We start from the raw sequence: 17,707 nt of genomic DNA, 5'->3' as shown, positions 1-17,707 counted from the left end.
GATGAAACAAACATATTCACTGCACTACATCCCACCTTCCAGTCACACATGATTGGGCAGAGGGGAGGGAGATGGAGGGATGGTGTGGGGTTGGGAGGATGGAAGTGGGGGGGGAGGTGTGAGAGAGGTGGAGAGGTGAGTAGGGCATGAGAGGGATGGGGCTGATGGAGGGGAGAGTGGGGCTGAGGGGGAATGAGGGTGTTGGAAAGTAATGGAGGTGAGTGGAGGGAGTGAGGGATGGAGGAGAGTGGAGGATGACGGAAATAGAGGGTGAGTGGGGGATGAGGGGGAATGGGGTGATGGAAGGTAATGAAGTGAGTGGAAGGAATGAGGGATGGAGGAGAGTGGAGGATGACGAGAATAGAGGGAGAGTGGGAGATGGGGGGAATAGGGGTGAGTGGAGGGCATGAGGGATGAAGTAAGAGAATGGAGGATGAGGGAAGTAGGGGGAGTGGAAAACTGGAGGGAGTGGGGGATAAAGGTGACAGCGGTGGAAGCAGGACTGGGGGGGTGGGGGTAATGGGGGAACTGGGAGAATGAGGGGGAGTAAGAGATAGAGATGTGGGGAGGTAGGCAAGAGGGAAACGCGTGTGGGAGGAAAGGGGCGGGACAACCGTCAGTGCGACCGTTAAGGGTCGCGAGGCGGAGGAGTGGGGCACGAGCGCGTGCGCTGCGCGGGGGAGAGGGAGGCGCACAGCACGCTCCGGGCGGTGGAGCGCGGGGAGTGTCAGAGCGCGCTCCGGGGTGCGGGGAAGGGAGGTCAGAGCGCGCGCGCGCGTGGTGACCGACAGCGGGGATGCGGCTGCCCGTTGACAGACGTCGACGTGAGGCGGCCGGGAGCGCGGACGGAAGGCAAGAGGCGGCGAGTCCGGCGCGTGCCCGTCCTCCTCCACCGCCCCCCCCCCCTCCCGCCCCACTCCATCCACACGTACACGCACAGCTGCTGAGTGCTGACCGGCGGCTGATCGCGGTGAATGAAAGTGACTGTCCGCTGGAGATTAACACACACCGCATGTTGATGCCCACCCTTGTCGCTTCGACAATGACAGGAGCTGCGTGAGCGGAGCCCCGCTGCCTGCTGACTAATTTATCACTTCGGATCTATTCCCGCGCCGCCAATTGATTTCTGGCCGTTATCCTCTTATATGATCGTCAATCTTCATTTTGGTTTTTTTTTTGCACAATATAATCTTCCGAATTGATCTGCCATGGCGGGAAGGAGCCCCACGGCAATGCCTAAGAAAGCATCCCGATCCACAACCTCGCTTCCCCCGGAGCCCATGGAGATCATCAGGAGGAAGGCTTGCTCCAGGAGGGTGAGGATCAATGTTGGGGGACTTAACCACGAAGTCTTGTGGAGGACATTGGAAAGACTACCCCGGACTCGTCTGGGGAAGCTGAGGGATTGCAACACCCACGAGTCCCTCTTGGAGACCTGCGACGATTACACCCTCGACGAAAACGAGTACTTTTTTGATCGGCACCCGGGGGCTTTCACGTCGATTCTGAATTTCTACCGCACGGGGAAACTGCACATGATGGAGGAGATGTGCGCCCTGTCCTTCGGCCAGGAGCTCGACTACTGGGGGATTGACGAGATCTACTTGGAGTCCTGCTGCCAGGCCAGGTACCACCAGAAAAAGGAGCAAATGAACGAGGAGCTGAGGCGTGAGGCTGAGACCATGCGGGAGAGGGAAGGCGAGGAGTTTGACAACTCCTGCTGCCCGGACAAGAGGAAGAAGTTGTGGGATTTGCTGGAAAAACCCGGCTCCTCGGTGGCCGCTAAGGTAAGGTGTCGATGGGCTTTCCCAGTTTTGCAGGCAGGACACGGTCACACTTTTTTAAATGAAAGATTACCCGTGTTCACCCGAAGGCGTAAGTGGAATTTGTTGTCTTTACTCGCTGGAGTTTTAAATGGATAAACTTCTGAACCATTTGCCGCGGCGAATTAATCAAGGCGTCATTTCAAACGAATGACAGAGACAGCGCCGAAGCTGGTTGCTATGGCGATGTGAGGCTTGTAAATATTACTTGTCATGCTGCAATATTTAAATAGACAGGCGCAGACTTTAATGGGAAAGATAGAAAAGTTCAAAGTACATCGGTAGGATTCGTGTGACACTTTTGAATACCGCCAGGAACAAGCACTGTCTTTGTCGATGGATTAAATTTAAGACTCCAGTTTTATAACCTTACTTTAAATGTTCGCTTTGAGGATTTCCTTTTTTTTTGTATACGCCATCTGTTTATTTTCCTTTCTTTCTTGCTTGGCCAAACCCTAGTTCCACAAAGCCAATAAACCAAGCGTCAGTAAACCAGAGAATGATAACTCAAGAATGATATTTTTTTTCTTCACGAGATTATAATTCCGTGATATTTAAACTTCGAATTTGGATGGCAATTTCACGTTATAAGGTGACACTATCGAAGCAAATCAGTTTTGTCTAAGATAATTTATTTTGTTTTCATTATTAAAGTAAAATATTTCATCTTTTAATACACAAATCGGCGGTGATTGTTTTCTGTTATGCCATTTATATTATGCGTATATAAATCAACATTTCTATGTTCCCTAAAGTAGACGCTATAAAACTTCGAATTTTTTTCTCTTTTCCTGAACATAGAGTGAATGAATGCCAAATGAGAAAGATCCATAAAAAGAATTCTGAAATTACCGGTATTGTTAAAGCTTCCTTTTAACTGCTTATTTTAAGGTGCTGTGCAGTAAGACCCACAGGTAACTCTTCAGCTTTGTTATCTTAATTTCTCTATCAACAAGTTTGGCAATATTTGTCATCATTTTTCCAGAAGATATCTCACTTGCATTTCTCTAGCTCTGCAATGCCCTGTTACAATCCCGTTATTTCATCTCCACAAACTGTAAAACTGTTAGTTGTTATATTGCATTCATGTTCTGCCAAAGGGCGATACAATCTACGATTTACAACTAGTCACACTCCTGTTATATTACTTGACTGAGAATTATGTCATGGCCAGCAGGAGGTAGCTCCCAGCAATTTGCTGGCAATTTTTAAAAATATGCTTTAGCACAGCGGATGGGAACATCTGCTTTCTCAAAGCGCAAAAAAAAACTGCGTAGGTTTCCATAGTGCACAGAATGCGCAACTTGCTGCCAGGACAACTTGTTTAATACTTCCTTAGAATTAAAGTCCAAATGTGTCAAGCTCAAGTGAAAACGCTATATAGTGATACTGTATAGAAATGATGGTATGACCGCACCCCAAGGCTGCAGTTATTTTGAAGTTGACATTCCAAATTAATGCCTGGATTGCCTAACCCTAAACTCTAGAATGTGTTGTCAATTGTGTAATATCCAGATTGTAATAAAGTGAACCATAAAGGAACTCAGCATGTTTTTTTGTGTGCACATTTGTAGAATTCCACTAATAGAACTGTTCATTTTTAATGTTAGAAGAGTAGTGACGCTAGTCTTATATAACACTATAAATACCCCTTTTATGTTAGAAGCAATTTTGCAGGAAGCAAGAGTTATAGTGCAGTTGATGCAAACTCTAACCTGTGTGAAACAGCCTTCTGGTGGTTTAATATGCTCTGATCTCAAAATAGGATCTAGAGCCAAGTTCAATCAACAATTGATGCTTACTAAAACCGTTTCAACATCAAACTGGCATATTTTACATGATGTATCAAATGTTTCTGTGCTAAATCCTTACTTTTTTTTCTTCTCTATCAGCCTCAAAACATTCTTTGGTGTTTATAAATTTAGTTCTAAGTAGTTTTCATATATCCTCAGTTTTTAAGCTTGTGGCCAGTGCCTCTTGGTTTGCAGTAAATCAGATGTACTGAATATGTGAGTCTTCAAGATTGCCTCTGTAGAGTCTTCTCTTCTCCACATGAAATAATTCCAGATACTTCAATGTATAATAATAGCACAAATATCTTAAAGTTGTTTATTATTTTGGTTGTCTTTTAGTTGCATTGCCATCAACTCCTGGTTATCATTGCTGCAGTATAGTGAGCAAAACATACGTAATACTCTAGGTGTGGCAGTACTAGAGTTTTATAAGTTTTATCTCCGAATTGATGCTTTATCTTGATAACTTTACATCCAAAATTCCATTTGCTTTCCTTAATATTGGCACAGATTGCAGTGTTGATTTGAGTAAGCTATCCAGCAATATCTTCAGTGTTCTTAGATCAAAAAACTTAGGAACAGAAATAGGCCATTCAGCCCATTGAATCTGCTGCATAATTCAATGAGATAATGGCTGTTCTGAAAATTTTCAACTCCACTTTTCCTGCCTTTTCCCCATAACTCTCGATAACCTTACTAATTAAAAATCTGTCTATCTCAGCCTTGAATACAGTAATAACAGCCTAAAAAAACCCTCTGCAGTAAAGAATTTCAAATTCCATACAGTCTGAGACAAAAAAATTCTTCTTATTTCTGTCTTAAATATGTGACCCCTTTTCAGTGTTGTTTTTCATATCCTACAGCCACTTAGGAAAATAAACTGTGGAAATATAAACTAGTGTATACTCTAACTTGTTTGCATTTGTGCACATTAAATCTTATTTTGTCACTTTCTGTCTCATCCCAATCCTTTGAATTTTATGTACTTGTTTCTATTAATCAAATCTTTTCTTCCAATTCAGTGTCTTTTGCAAATATAGCTCCTTTGTTCCCCCAGTCCCAAATCATCTTTTAAAAACTGTAAACAACAAGCAACAAGTGACCTAGTGTCATGTCAACATAACTCTGCTCATATCAATCTTTTGCTTTTTTTGCTTTAGTCAATTTTCAGCTAGCCTCAAGAGCTTGTCTACTATTCCATTTTCTTCCTTGAGAATAGATTAATCAGTATCTAAATATAGGACACCACAGTACTCCTGCTGTCAATAACATTTTTAATTTCCTCAAAAAAAGTACACCTTTCACATCAGATGTTCTTCTGAGTGATCTGCACTGACTCCAACGATCACATCACGCTTATTTAAATGTTTCAACAGCTATCTTTCGTAGCACAGTATAGATTTCACAATGAGTATAAGCCTCTAATATGCCGAAATCTTTTAAAAAACTGCAACAAAAACAGAAATTGCTGGAAAAAAACAAGTCTGGCAGCATCTGTAGAGAGAAAGCAAAGTTAATATTTCAGTACAGCAACCCTTCATCAGAACTGAAGATAGCTAGGGAAGATTGAAATCTTTGCTGATCAGAGGGTGGAATTGTGGGGTGGTGTTGTGTTTGCAGTGGTGGGGGGGCAGGTGAGGAGTGGAGATTGATGGGCAGTCGGTTGGGGAGATATAGAATAGTTTATGGAGACAGTGCCCAGCAATTGAGAGAGAGAGAGAGAAAAGGATAGGCAAACAAAGAGATGACTGATGATATGTCCTATCTTCAGTTCTGATGAAAGATCAGTGGACTCCACATTGACGTTATCAATTTCTGAATGTTAACTTTCTCAAACAACTTCAGAACACAAAATTACGCCTCTGTGTTCTAAAGAAGTCACTAGACCTGGAACATTGACTCTGCTTTGTATCCAAGATGTTGCCAGATCTGCAAGGTTTTTCTAGCCATTTCTGTTTTTGCTTAAGATTTCCAGCATCCTCAATTATTTCTTTTTTTCTCTGTCAGTGTCCCTGACATTCCCTGTATCACTGCCTTGTATGAGCTGCTCCCCAGCACAGCCCACCCATTTTCAAACAGCCAACATATTTTCAAATCCATTTTCTTATCAGCATCCAACCTAGCTGTTATCTCTCGGTTTGTCAAAACTGAAGTATTTGTAATCTTTAGCCAGAAGGGCCAAATACATGAGCCATCTCAGTTTGTTACTGAGCTCCCCGTAATCATAGCTGCCAGTTTTCAGTGATTTCAGTTCACTCCATAAAAACATAAATAAATGGTTGAAGACACTGTACATTGCAAAGGTAATTGGACTTGATAACATTCTGGCAATAGTACTGAAGACTTGTGCGTCCCTGGCCAAGTTGTTGCCATACAGTTACAACACTTGTATCTCCCTAAAAATGTGGAAAATCACCCAGGTATGCTGTTTCCACAAAAAGCAGCATAATTCCAACTCAGTCAAATGTCACCCCTCAAAGAGTTATCATCAATAGTCATCAGTAAAGTGATAAAAGGTGTCATTGCAACTGCTGTCAAAAGGGACTATTACCCTGCAATAACCTGCTCACTGATGCTCAGTCTGGGTTCTGCCAGACTGACACAGCTTCTGAGTTCATTACAGCCTTGATTCAAACATGGATAAAAGAGCTGAACTCAAAAATGTTTGGGTGGGAAACTGTCCTTGATAGCAAGGTGATATTTGATCAAATGTAACATCAGTCCACTGATCTTTCATCAGAACTGAAGATAGGACTCATCATCAGCAATCTCTTTGTTTGCCTGTTCTTTTCTCTCTCAAGGAGCACTAAAACAAAATTGGAATTATTGGGAATCAGGCGAAAATTTGCCACTGGTTGGAGTCACACCAAGCACAAGTGAATGGTTTGTGATTGTTGAAAGCCTGCTGTCTCATTTCCAGGATATCACCAGGAGTATCATTTGCAATTCCTGAGGTACAGAAGCTGTCCATGTCCATATGCAGGAAGATCTGGACAGCATCCAAGTGTGGGCAAGTAATGTTTACACCGGAAAGTTCCAGGCAATTGCAGTCTCCATCAAGAACAATCTAATCATTGCCCCTTGATAGTCAATGGTATTATCAGCACCGAATTCCCCACTTTCAATCGTTTTGCATTACCATTAACCATAAACAGAATTGACCAATCATATAAATTGCTGTGGCTACAAGAGCAGGTCAGATGCTGGGAATTCTGTGGTGAATGAACTCACCACCTGACTTCACAAGGCAAAAATCAGGAGTGTGATTGAATACTCTCTTTTGCCTGAAGGAGTAAGCTCCAGTAACACTCAAGAATCTAGACACAAGGACAAGTAGCCCACTTGATTGGTATTCTGTTGATTAACTTCACAATTATATCATAACATATTGGAATAGATTTATGCCATTTAGCCCATTCAATCATGGCTGATATGTTTTTAGCCCATTTCCCCGCCTTCTCTCCATAACCTTTGATTTCCTTACTAATTAAGAATCTATTATTTCTGTCTTAAATACAGTCAATAATTTGGCATCCATAGTCTTCTGTGGCAATGAGGTGTGGGTTACACCATCACAACTTTATTTTGGGTGCAAACACCACCAAAAGATACAGGATCACAACTTTTAAAGGAGTACATCTTTTAAAGCACCAACAATCAATAATAAAAAAGAGAAAGAAATAAAACAGAAAAGCACTAGTCTGCAATACAAATTCTTACATTGACATTTTTAAAAAGCAAAAGGTACACAAGAAAAATGGAAGGCAATCATCGAACCATGGACTGACAATTCATTGATACTCTTGTCAGAATTTCACATGTTTGAAGAAATAATCAATCTTTTCATTTATGGATCAGTAGATAACTGGTAGGCAATCAAACATCATCTTGTTTTGAGCACTAAAGGGTTAAGAAGAATAAAATTCTTCTGATATTTATCAAACAACTCATGATTTGTAGTACATATAAACAATATGGATTAGGGAATTATATTAATCTGAATGGAATACTATGTAATTTATTGAACACACCAAATGATCTGGCTACTAGACAATGACAAAGGAGATAACATTGGTAGATAAATTATGTAAACGTCTTTCAAAGGTAAGTTGGAGCTTAACTTGACAATGTATAATGGTCTCCAAATTATCCAGGATATAAATAACCTGAATAAAATATGAAGGTTTGTTTAGAAGATAGTTATTTCAGTTCAAATAGGTATAGAAATACTGGTTTTGACAGCTATATTTCAGTCTCCAGAAGTTAGTGAGTATTCAAGGCTTTAATTCAGTGGACAGGTGTGTGATTGATGAGTTTTTAAGATTCTATTTCTATAAGCATGGGTAATAGTTTTAATCCTCACATGGGGTATTTAAGTATTGAATTGACAGCTTAACTGGATATTGTTAAACTATAGGTATTAGTTGAGTGTTACTTCTAAAACTAGTTAGTTAAATTAAACATAAATATGGCAGGGCATCTTTAGCTGGTGAGAGCTAGCGGACATTAGTCTGATCCATAGCTACCGCACCTTCAATAAGTTGCAGCTTGGCACCAAGTTGATCAGATAATCTCTGACCTTTCGACATTGAGATCCATGAGAGAGGATGCAAGTTATCAAGTCATCTTGTTCTCAGAAGCAGTTATACCCCACAGGGCTAGGGACTTCTGATTTGTGGTCTTGAGGAGGAGAACATAATAAGCTTTGTTTTACAGTTATTGATTTCTAATTTTCATCCCCAATTTCTCCAAGCTGTTTGGGAGTGAAATTGGGCATACATTTATATCTGTTCAGGTATAATCTACAAAACCTTGTAATATTGCTAAAAATCATACATAATAGAAGAATATAGGCATCATTCAAGAAAGGTGAAATGTAACAATTGTATTCCTTTTTCCTGTCTGTGTCTTTGTTTCATTTACATTATTATAGTTAAACAAATATGAACTTCATAATGCAAGTTCGTTAATCCTTATTTTTCTCTCAATGTTGGCACTTTTGTTGAGGCAACATGGTAACTCTAGTGATCTTCCAAAGTTGGCTTCAGACGTGTAAGCGATAACAATTTTTAAAAATGTTCTGTTATATTTTATAATTAATTTAGAAGCAGACAGTCTTGAACTAAAAAATGGAATATAATCTAGCATTTTGAGCAACTATTTTTACATCTGTGCAACATAATATCTGAAATTTAGATCCTTTTATTATACTGTTAAATTGTTGCATTGTGCATTATCCCATCTCCTTAATCTCTGCAATCATTGGAAACTTAGCCACACCGTCCTTCCCCAATCTCTATTTTTCCATTATCCAGCAATGTTGCATTGCCTTGGTTGATTCCAATCTTACTATACTATTTGCTTCATGTACTACCTATAGTAGCAAATTCTACATTCTCAACACTTTCTGGTTAAAGCTTCTTCTGAATTCTCTGTTTAGTTTCTTGATAATTGTCTTATGTAAAAACTTTCGCATCAGTGATTATATCAAATCCTTTCATAATTTCACAGACACCCATTCAGCCATTCCTTCAGTCTTCTCTTTTTAGGGCAAAGAAATACAGTTTTTGCATCCTTTCCTGCAAATACAACCTCACAATCCTGGGATCATCCTTGTAAATCATTTTGGCTCCCTATCTACTTTCTCTCTATACTTCTTTGGTCTGGTATCAGTCATTTTTGACAGATTTCACTTCTGTAGATATTATTTTACGTGAAAATGCCAAAAGTAAATGCAAACTATTGTCATCATAGTTGATAAGTCCTTTATTAAGGACTATTAAAGGACTATAAAGGAGGCATGGGTGGCCTTGGCTGATGAGGGAAGTTAAGAAACATATAAAGTTAAAAGAGAAAAAGTATAACATAGCAAAGATGAGTGGGAAAACGGAGGACTGGGAAGTTTTTAAAGAACAACAGAGGATTACTAAGAAGGAAAAACGCAGAGAAAAAATGAGGTATTAAGGTAAACTGGCCAAAAATATAAAGGAGGATAGTAAAAGCTTTTTTAGGTATGTGAAAGGCAAAAAAAATGGTTATGACTAAAATTGGGCCCTTGAAGACAGAAACAGGGGAATATATTACAGGGAACAAAGAAATGGCAGAAGAATTGAATTGGTTCTTCAGATCGGTGTTCACTGGGGAAGACACAAGCAATCTCCCTGAGTTAACAATGGCTGAAGGACCTGAACTTAAGGGAATTTATATTTGCCAGGAATTGGTGTTGGAGAGACTGTTAGGTCTGAAGGTTGATATGTCCCCGGGGCCTGTTGGTCTACATCCCAGGATACTGAAGGAGGTGGCTCGAGAAATCGTGGATGCATTGGGGATTATTTTCCAAAGTTCGATAGATTCGGGATCAGTTCCTGCAGATTGGAGGGTGGCTAATGTTCTACCACTTTTTAAGAAAGGTGGGAGAGAGAAAACAGGAAATTATAGACCAGTTAGTCTGACCTCAGTGGTGGGAAAGATGCTGGTGTCTATTATAAAGGATGAAATTATGACACATCTGGATAATAGTAACAGGATAGGTCAGAGACAGCATGGATTTATGAAGGGGAAATTATGCTTGACTAATCTTCTGGAATATTTTGAGGATGTAGCTCTGAAGATGGACGATGGAGATCCAGTAGATGTAGTGTACCTGGACTTTCAGAAAGCTTTTAATAAAGTCCCACATAGGAAGTTAGTGAGCAAAATTAGGGCAAAGTACTAACTTGGATTGAAAGTTGGTTGGCTGACAGGAAATAAAGAATAGTGATAAACGGCTCCATTTCGGAATGGCAGGCAGTGACCAGTGGGGTACTGCAGGGATCAGTGCTGGGACCACAGCTTTTTACAATATATATTAATGATATAGAAGATGGTATTAGTAATAACATTAGCAAATTTGCTGATGATACTAAGCTGGGTGGCAGGGTGAAATGTGAGGAGGGTGTTAGGAGATTACAGGGTGACCTGGACAGGTTAGATGAGTGGTCAGATGCATGGAAGATACAGTTTAATGTGAATAAATGTGTGGTTATCCACTTTGGTGGCAAGAACAGAAAGGCAGATTACTACCTAAATGGAATCAATTTAGGTAAAGGGGCAGTACAAAGAGATCTGGGTGTTCTTGTACACCAGTCAATGAAGATAAGCATGCAGATACAGCAGGTAGTAAAGAAGGTAGCATGCTGGCCTTCATAACAAGAGAGATTGAGTATAGAAGCAAAGAGGTTCTTCTGCAGCTGTACAGGGCCCTGGTGAGACCACACCTGGGGTATTGTGTGCAGTTCTGGTCTCCAAATGTGTGGAAAGACATTCTGGCTATTGAGGGAGTGCAGCATAGGTTCACGAGGTCAATTCCTGGAATGGTGGGACTACCTTACGCTGAAAGACTGGAGCGACTGGGCTTGTATACCCTTGAGTTTAGAAGACTGAGAGGGGATCTGATTGAGACATATAAGATTATTAAAGGATTGGACACTCTGGAGGCAGGAAACATGTTTCCGCTGATGGGTGAGTGCCGAACCAGAGGACGCAGCTTAAAAATACGGGGTAGACCATTTAGGACAGAGATGAGGAGAAACGACTTCACCCAGAGAGTGGTGGCTGTGTGGAATGCTCTGCCCCGGGGGCAGTGGAGGCCCAGTCTCTGGATTCATTCAAGAAAGAATTGGATAGAGCTCTCAAGGATAGTGGAATCAAGGGTTTTGGAGATAAGGCAGGAACAGGATACTGATTAAGGTTGATCAGCCATGATCATATTGAATGGTGGTGCAGGCTCGAAGGGCAGAATGGCCTACTCCTGCACCTCTATTGTCTATTATTTCTCAGCTCAGTTGATGGACCGTTGGTTCGCACCAAGATTAGAGTGGTGCTGGAAAAGCACAGCAAGTCAGGCAGCATCCGAGGAGCAGGAGAATTGACGTTTCAGACAAAAGCCCTTCATCAAGAATGAGGCAAGGAGCCTCTGTAGTGGAGAGTTAAATGGGAGGAGGGGTGGGCTGGGGAGAAGGTAGCTAAGAGGAGGACCAGTTCACCCAAATGAATAAGAATATCCGTGGAAGGGTACTGGTGGGGACATCGGGAGAGGAAGAAACGGAGGGCTTGGAGGCCCTGGTCATGGCGGATAGAGATGTAGAGGGATTGAATGTTCATGGTGAAGATGAAGCGTTGGGGGCTGGGGAAACGGAAGTCTTGGAAGAGGTGGAGGGCATGGGTGGTGTCTTGAACATATGTGGGGAGTTCCTGGACTGGAGGGTTAGGACAGTATCGAAGTAGGTGGAGATGAGTTCAGTGGGGCAGGAGCAGACTGAGACAATGCGTTGGCCGAGGCGGTCAGGTTTGTGGATCTTGGGAAGGGGGTAGAATCAGGCAGTGCGTTTGCATATAGAGTGATGTCAACTGCATGGATTCAGTCCCTGTACTGGCTGAAGTCAACATGAAGGTCCAGCCTTTTCAACATCACTTCTTGCCTGAGGTTTGGTGATGCTCAGGTCAAAGTCATTACCAATTGTTGTTCTCTCTAACAGGAGAGCTGTCTCTGGTTCCCTAGAAGTAATACAACTTCACTTCATCCCTCAAAAGTAGGTGAAGATAAAATATTTTTTGGAATGCAACAAGTGCTATGAAGTATATTCTTTGTTACATTAATATTTTTTCAACAGTCATCCAAATGTCATTTAAATCCCAGCAACTATTACCTCACACTCTTACTCTTGAATGTAACAAGATCAGGTCAAATCAATTTCTCATGATTAAGTAGTGATATATTGGCACTAATCTAATGCAGGAGTTGATATAATATTCCAGAATCAATTTTGTCATTAAACAGTTATGCTTATGATTATTTTATTTTACCACTGAGTGAAACTTTGCCGGAGCTGCTGAGTTTCTCCAGCAATTTGTTTTTTTTTTCAGATTCCAGTATTTGCAGTAATTTGTTTATATTATTACAATAATAAGCTATTAGTCATTCATCTGTACAGCTAATGCCTAATTTATAGAATTACTGTCAATTTTACCATATTATGTAGTGCTATTTGATAGTTACATCAAACTGACACAAGCACCACAGCAAAAGGGTTGAACAACCATTACCTATAAATGCAACAATTTCAACAGAATTTTCTACCATATCACATGAACATGATCACAGCCAACCAACTAAAATTGCCCTGAAATTGGTTATAGATTTACTGTTTCAGTTTTATTATTTTTTTAATGAGGTTTAAGTTTGCAAATAAAATGGAGGAATGACAGAAAAGGATATAGCATAAATTAGAAATAAATCAGTGACAGAAAGATAAATAAAGAAGAAAAAACACTGGCTTAAGAGAAAAACAAAAAAGAAAGCTGGCCATAAAATGCAGCTTTTAGAAACCATGTTTGACATTGGAACCTAATGAATTAGCAGAACTTTGTAAACAAAAAACTGTGCTAGTCATCTTTTCATCTCATAACACTTTGATGTTCTTCATCTTTACTTGGTTTTCATTAGATTCTGCTTGACTTTAGCGAATTATTTCCATAGGAGTACTTTCAATCACAAAGGAAAAAGAGAAACAAATGAGAATTGTTTTGTTTTGTTTTGACCAGATATACAGGCCTCTTTAGGTTTGATACGTCCTAACATGTTTTTAAAGCACTTTAGGTCGGTGTTGTGAAATGCTTCTTCCCAACCTTATTCTGTGTGGAATTTGATTAATTTCAGTCTGGTGTAACACAGTTGCAATTTCAAATTTGATGTTGCTTGGCAGTGTAAGGGAAACAAATTTCAATGCAATCTGCTATGCCTCTTCAACCTTTAAGTTGATATTCAAACCACAATTCCGGACCTCCTTAACAAACTTACCAATAACAATGCGATACACTTCAGAATACACTTACAGCCTGGTCATTAATGGATTAAAATTTAAAATTGACTATCACCACAACATATGTTTGACTTTAAAAGTTAATTCTATGAATGTAAATTTCCAACGAGTAGCTTCTATAAAGTAGAACAGCCAAAAGCTTGGTGACCCTAGGAATTCAGTGGCAAGAAAAGAATACAATTTCTTATACCAAAGAAAAAAGGAGTGGCGCTGCAGTTATCAAATATTTAGGTTCAATATCTGTATATAATAATTGATTATTTTTGTTTACTGATCTCATTGGTTAATGTGCTTTGAGAACTGAATAGCATTTTTTTTACTTTGTTTGTTCCTGAGAAGCGAGATTCACTTGCAAAGCTATTACTTATTGCTTATTCCACAATGCCCATGAAAAGGGTAATGGTGAGACCAGGACATCTCTGCAGGAGTTCTTTTTAGAGTGTAAGCCAATCATCTTAGGTACTTCAGCAGTGATCATCCCTGCATTATAAGATTAGAAGTGGGCATGTTCACTGATGATTTCTACTTGACTCCATACTCCCTGTCGAAAGGGAAAGAGACAGGGAGTATGGAGTCAAGTAGAAAGATAAGCAGCAGGTTAGCATGTGTGCAGGGTTTAAGTTCAAGACAGACTAGGAATGAAGCAAAAAGGAAGGATAACTTAGGACATATTACTAGAGATGTTGGAAATCATAAGGATAAGAAAATTAGCATTAAGGCGCTTTACCCGAATGCTCATAGAATTCGTAAGAAAGTAGATGAATTAACGGCACAAATCGTCGTGAATGATTATGATGTGGTAGGCATCACAGATATGTGGTTGCAGGGGGTTCAGGACTGACGGTTAAATATCCAAGGATTTACAACTTATCGAAAAGACAGGGAGGTGGGCAGAGGGGGTGGGGTTGCCTTGTCAGTTAAGAATGAAATTAAATCCTTGACATAGGGTCAGATGATGTGAAGTCTGTATGAGTGGAGTTAAGGAACTACAAAGACAGAAAAAAACCATAATGGGAGTTATGTCCAGAGCTCCTAACAGTGGTCAGGACTAGGGACGCAAGATGTACCAGGAAATAGGTAGGGCATGGTCACGGTCACGGAAAGACAAGGTCACGGTGGTCATGGGGGACCTCAATATGCAGGTGGACTGGGTGAATAATGTTGCCAGTGGATCCAAAGAACAGGAATTCACGGAATGCTTACAGGATGACTTTTTGGAACAGCTTGTGAAGGAGTCCACAAGAGAGCAGGTTATTCTGGACTAGTGCTACATAATGAGCCAGACTTTATAAAAGATTTTAAAGTAAGGGAACACTTAGGCAACGATCATATTATGGGCGAGTTCAGTCAGCTGTTTGAAAGAGAGAAGGCAAAATCGGATGTAATGGTGTCACAGTTAAATAAAGGTAATCACAGGGGCATGAGAGAGGAACTGTTGAAAATCGACTGGAAACAGAGCCCTGCGGGGAAGACAGTAGAGCAACAATGGCAAGAGTTTCTGGGCGTAATTGTGGACACAGTACAGAGGTGGGATTAGACAGCCATGGCTGACGAAGTCAGAAAATGTATCAAAACAAAAGAGAGAGCCAATAAAGTGGCCAATAGCATGGGAAATCAGAAGACTGGGAAGACTACAAAAACAAACAGAGACTAACAAAGACAGAAATAAGGAAAGATAGGATCAAATATGAAGGTAGGCTAGCCAGTAATATTAGAAATTATAGTAAAAGTTTCTTTCAATACATAAGAAACAAATGAGAGGCAAAAGTAGACATTGGGCCACTCCAAATTGATGCAGGAAGGCGAGTGATGGGAGATAAGGAAATAACTGAAGAACTTAAGTACTTTCTGTCAGTCTTCACAGTGGAAGACATGAGTGACATCCCAACAATTAAGGAGAGTCAGGGGCAGAGTTGAGTATGGTAGCCATTACAAAAGAGAAAGTGCTAGAAAAGCTAAAAGGTCTAAAAATTGATAAATCTCCTGGCCCCAGTGGGGTACATCCAAGAGTTCTGAGTGAGATAGCTGAGGAAATAGCGGAGATGTTAGTTGTGATCTTTCAAAAGTCACTGGAGTCAGGGAAAGTCCCAGATGCTTGGAAAATCGCTGTTGTAACCCCCTTGTTCAAGAAAGGATCAAGACAAAATATGGAAAATTATAGGCCAATTAGTCTAATCTTGGTAAAATTCTAGAATCCATCATTAAGGATGAGATTTTTAAATTCTTGGAAGTGCAGGGTCAGATTAGAAAAAGTCAGCATGAATTTAGTAAGGGGAGGTTGTGCCTGACAAACTTGTTAGAATTCTTTGAAGAGATAACAAGTAGGTTAGACCAAGGAAAGCCAGTGGATGTCATGTACCTAGACTTCCAAAATGTCATTGATAAGGTGCCTCACGGGAGGCTGCTGAGTAAGGTGAAGGCCCATGGTGTTTGAGGTGAGCTACTGGCATGGATTGAGGATTGGGTGTCTGACAGAAGGCAGACAGTTGGGATAAAAGGTTTTTTTTTGGAATGGTAGCCGGTGACTAGTGGTGCCTTACAAGGTTCAGAGTTGGGGCCGCAACTGTTCACTTTATATATTAAAGGTCTGGATGAAGGGACTGGGGGCATTCTGGTGAAGTGTGCCAATGATACGAAGTTAGGTGAACAGGCAGTTAGTGCTGAGGATATGGTGAGGCTGCAGAAAGATTTAGACAGTTTAGGAGAATGGTTCAGGAAATAGCTGATGAAATTCAATGTCAGCAAATGTGAGGTCTTGCACTTTGGAAAAAAGAATAGACATGGACCATTTTCTAAACGGTGTGAAAATTCATAAAACCAAAGTAAAAAGGGTTCTGGGAGTGCTAGTCCAGGATTCTCAAAGGTTAACTTGCAGGTTGAGTCCGTGATTAAGAGAGCAAATGTAATGTTGTCATTTACTTCAAGAGGGTTGGAATATAAAAGCAGCAATGTGCTTCTGAGACTTTATAAAGCTCTAGTTAGGCCCCATTTAGAATGCTGTGTCGAATTTTAGGCACACACATCAGGAAGGACATATTGGTACGGGAGCGTGTCCAGTGGAGATTCACACGGATGATTCCTGGAATGGTAGGCCTAACATACGATGAATGGCTGAGGATCCTGGGAATGTATTCGTTAGAGTTTAGAAGGTTGAGGGAGGATCTAATAGAAACTTACAAAATCATGCATGGTTTAGAAAGGGTGGATGCTGGGAATTCGTTTTCTTTAGACGGGGAGACTAGGACCCATGGGCACAGCCTTAGAATTAGAGGGATTTAAATACAAATGGAAATGAGGAGACATTTTTTAAGCCAGAGAGTAGTGGTCCTGTGGATTTCATTGCCATGGAGTGCAGTGGAGGCCGGGATGTTAAATGTCTTCAAGGCAGAGATTGATAAATTCTTGATCTCGCAAGAAATTAAGGGCTATGGGGAGTGTGCGGGTAAGTGGAGTTGAAAAGCCCATCAGCTATGATTAAATTGCAGAATGGAATCAATGGGCCAAATGGCCTTACTTCCACTCCTATGTCTTGTAGCCTTATGGTCTTATGGTTTCAGATCCAGTCTCCTGTATTTTTTTCTCAGAAATTTTGAATTCTCACATCTTTAAGGACCCACTATATTGATTAAAGGTTAATCAAATTTCAAGTGGCTCCCTTTTATGGTTGATGCTGAGATAACATATCAGCCAATGTGACTGAAGTGAATCAACAGAGACAGTCATGTGATTCCTGGCAGCCATTCTTTCAAATGCTGTGACTATTTAAAAGATCAGATTAGTTTTCTTTCTAGATGTATAATGTTGTAATTACACAGTTGTGGCATTAGATAAAACATCAATTTAGCACCAGCTGATGTAATATCTCTAAATCTGGGTAAGACACTATAGGAAGACCATGAAGGTTTTTGGAGAGTATACTAAAATAATTTGAGGCATGAGGATTACACAGAGAGACTGAAAAAGCTGCAATTGTTCTCAGAAAAAAGCATGCCAAGAAGAGATGTGTTACATTAAAGTTGATTTGATAAGTTTTGAAGAAGAACTAATGGTGAACTGATTCCAGTGACATGAAGGGTCAGAAACCAAAGGGCGCAGATTTAAGGTTATTGGTACAAGAACCAGAGGTGATATAAAATAAAATATTTTTTTTGCAATGAGTGGTTGTAATTTAAAATGCACTGACAGTTTAGTTGATACAGATTCCTTCGCAGCTTTCAGAAGAGAATTGGAT

At 40.4% G+C, this 17,707-nt stretch overlaps 1 protein-coding gene across 1 annotated transcript in view; it reads left to right on the top strand.

Moving 5' to 3' along the window:
- The first annotated feature begins 938 nt into the window (after nt 1–938).
- LOC140477466 (potassium voltage-gated channel subfamily B member 2-like) overlaps nt 939–17,707 on the top strand; it is a 338,976-nt gene continuing 322,207 nt past the window's right edge. Inside the window, exon 1 of the mRNA XM_072571410.1 lies at nt 939–1,787. Coding sequence (XP_072427511.1) covers nt 1,209–1,787 — 579 coding nt within the window. The 5' untranslated portion in view covers nt 939–1,208. The remainder of the gene's footprint in view (nt 1,788–17,707) is intronic.

Source organism: Chiloscyllium punctatum, chromosome 5, assembly GCF_047496795.1.
Source record: "Chiloscyllium punctatum isolate Juve2018m chromosome 5, sChiPun1.3, whole genome shotgun sequence".
NCBI classification, from domain to species: Eukaryota; Metazoa; Chordata; class Chondrichthyes; order Orectolobiformes; family Hemiscylliidae; genus Chiloscyllium; species Chiloscyllium punctatum.
Note: the sequence above shows the minus strand (reverse complement) of the source record. Positions and strands in the feature narration are given on the sequence as shown.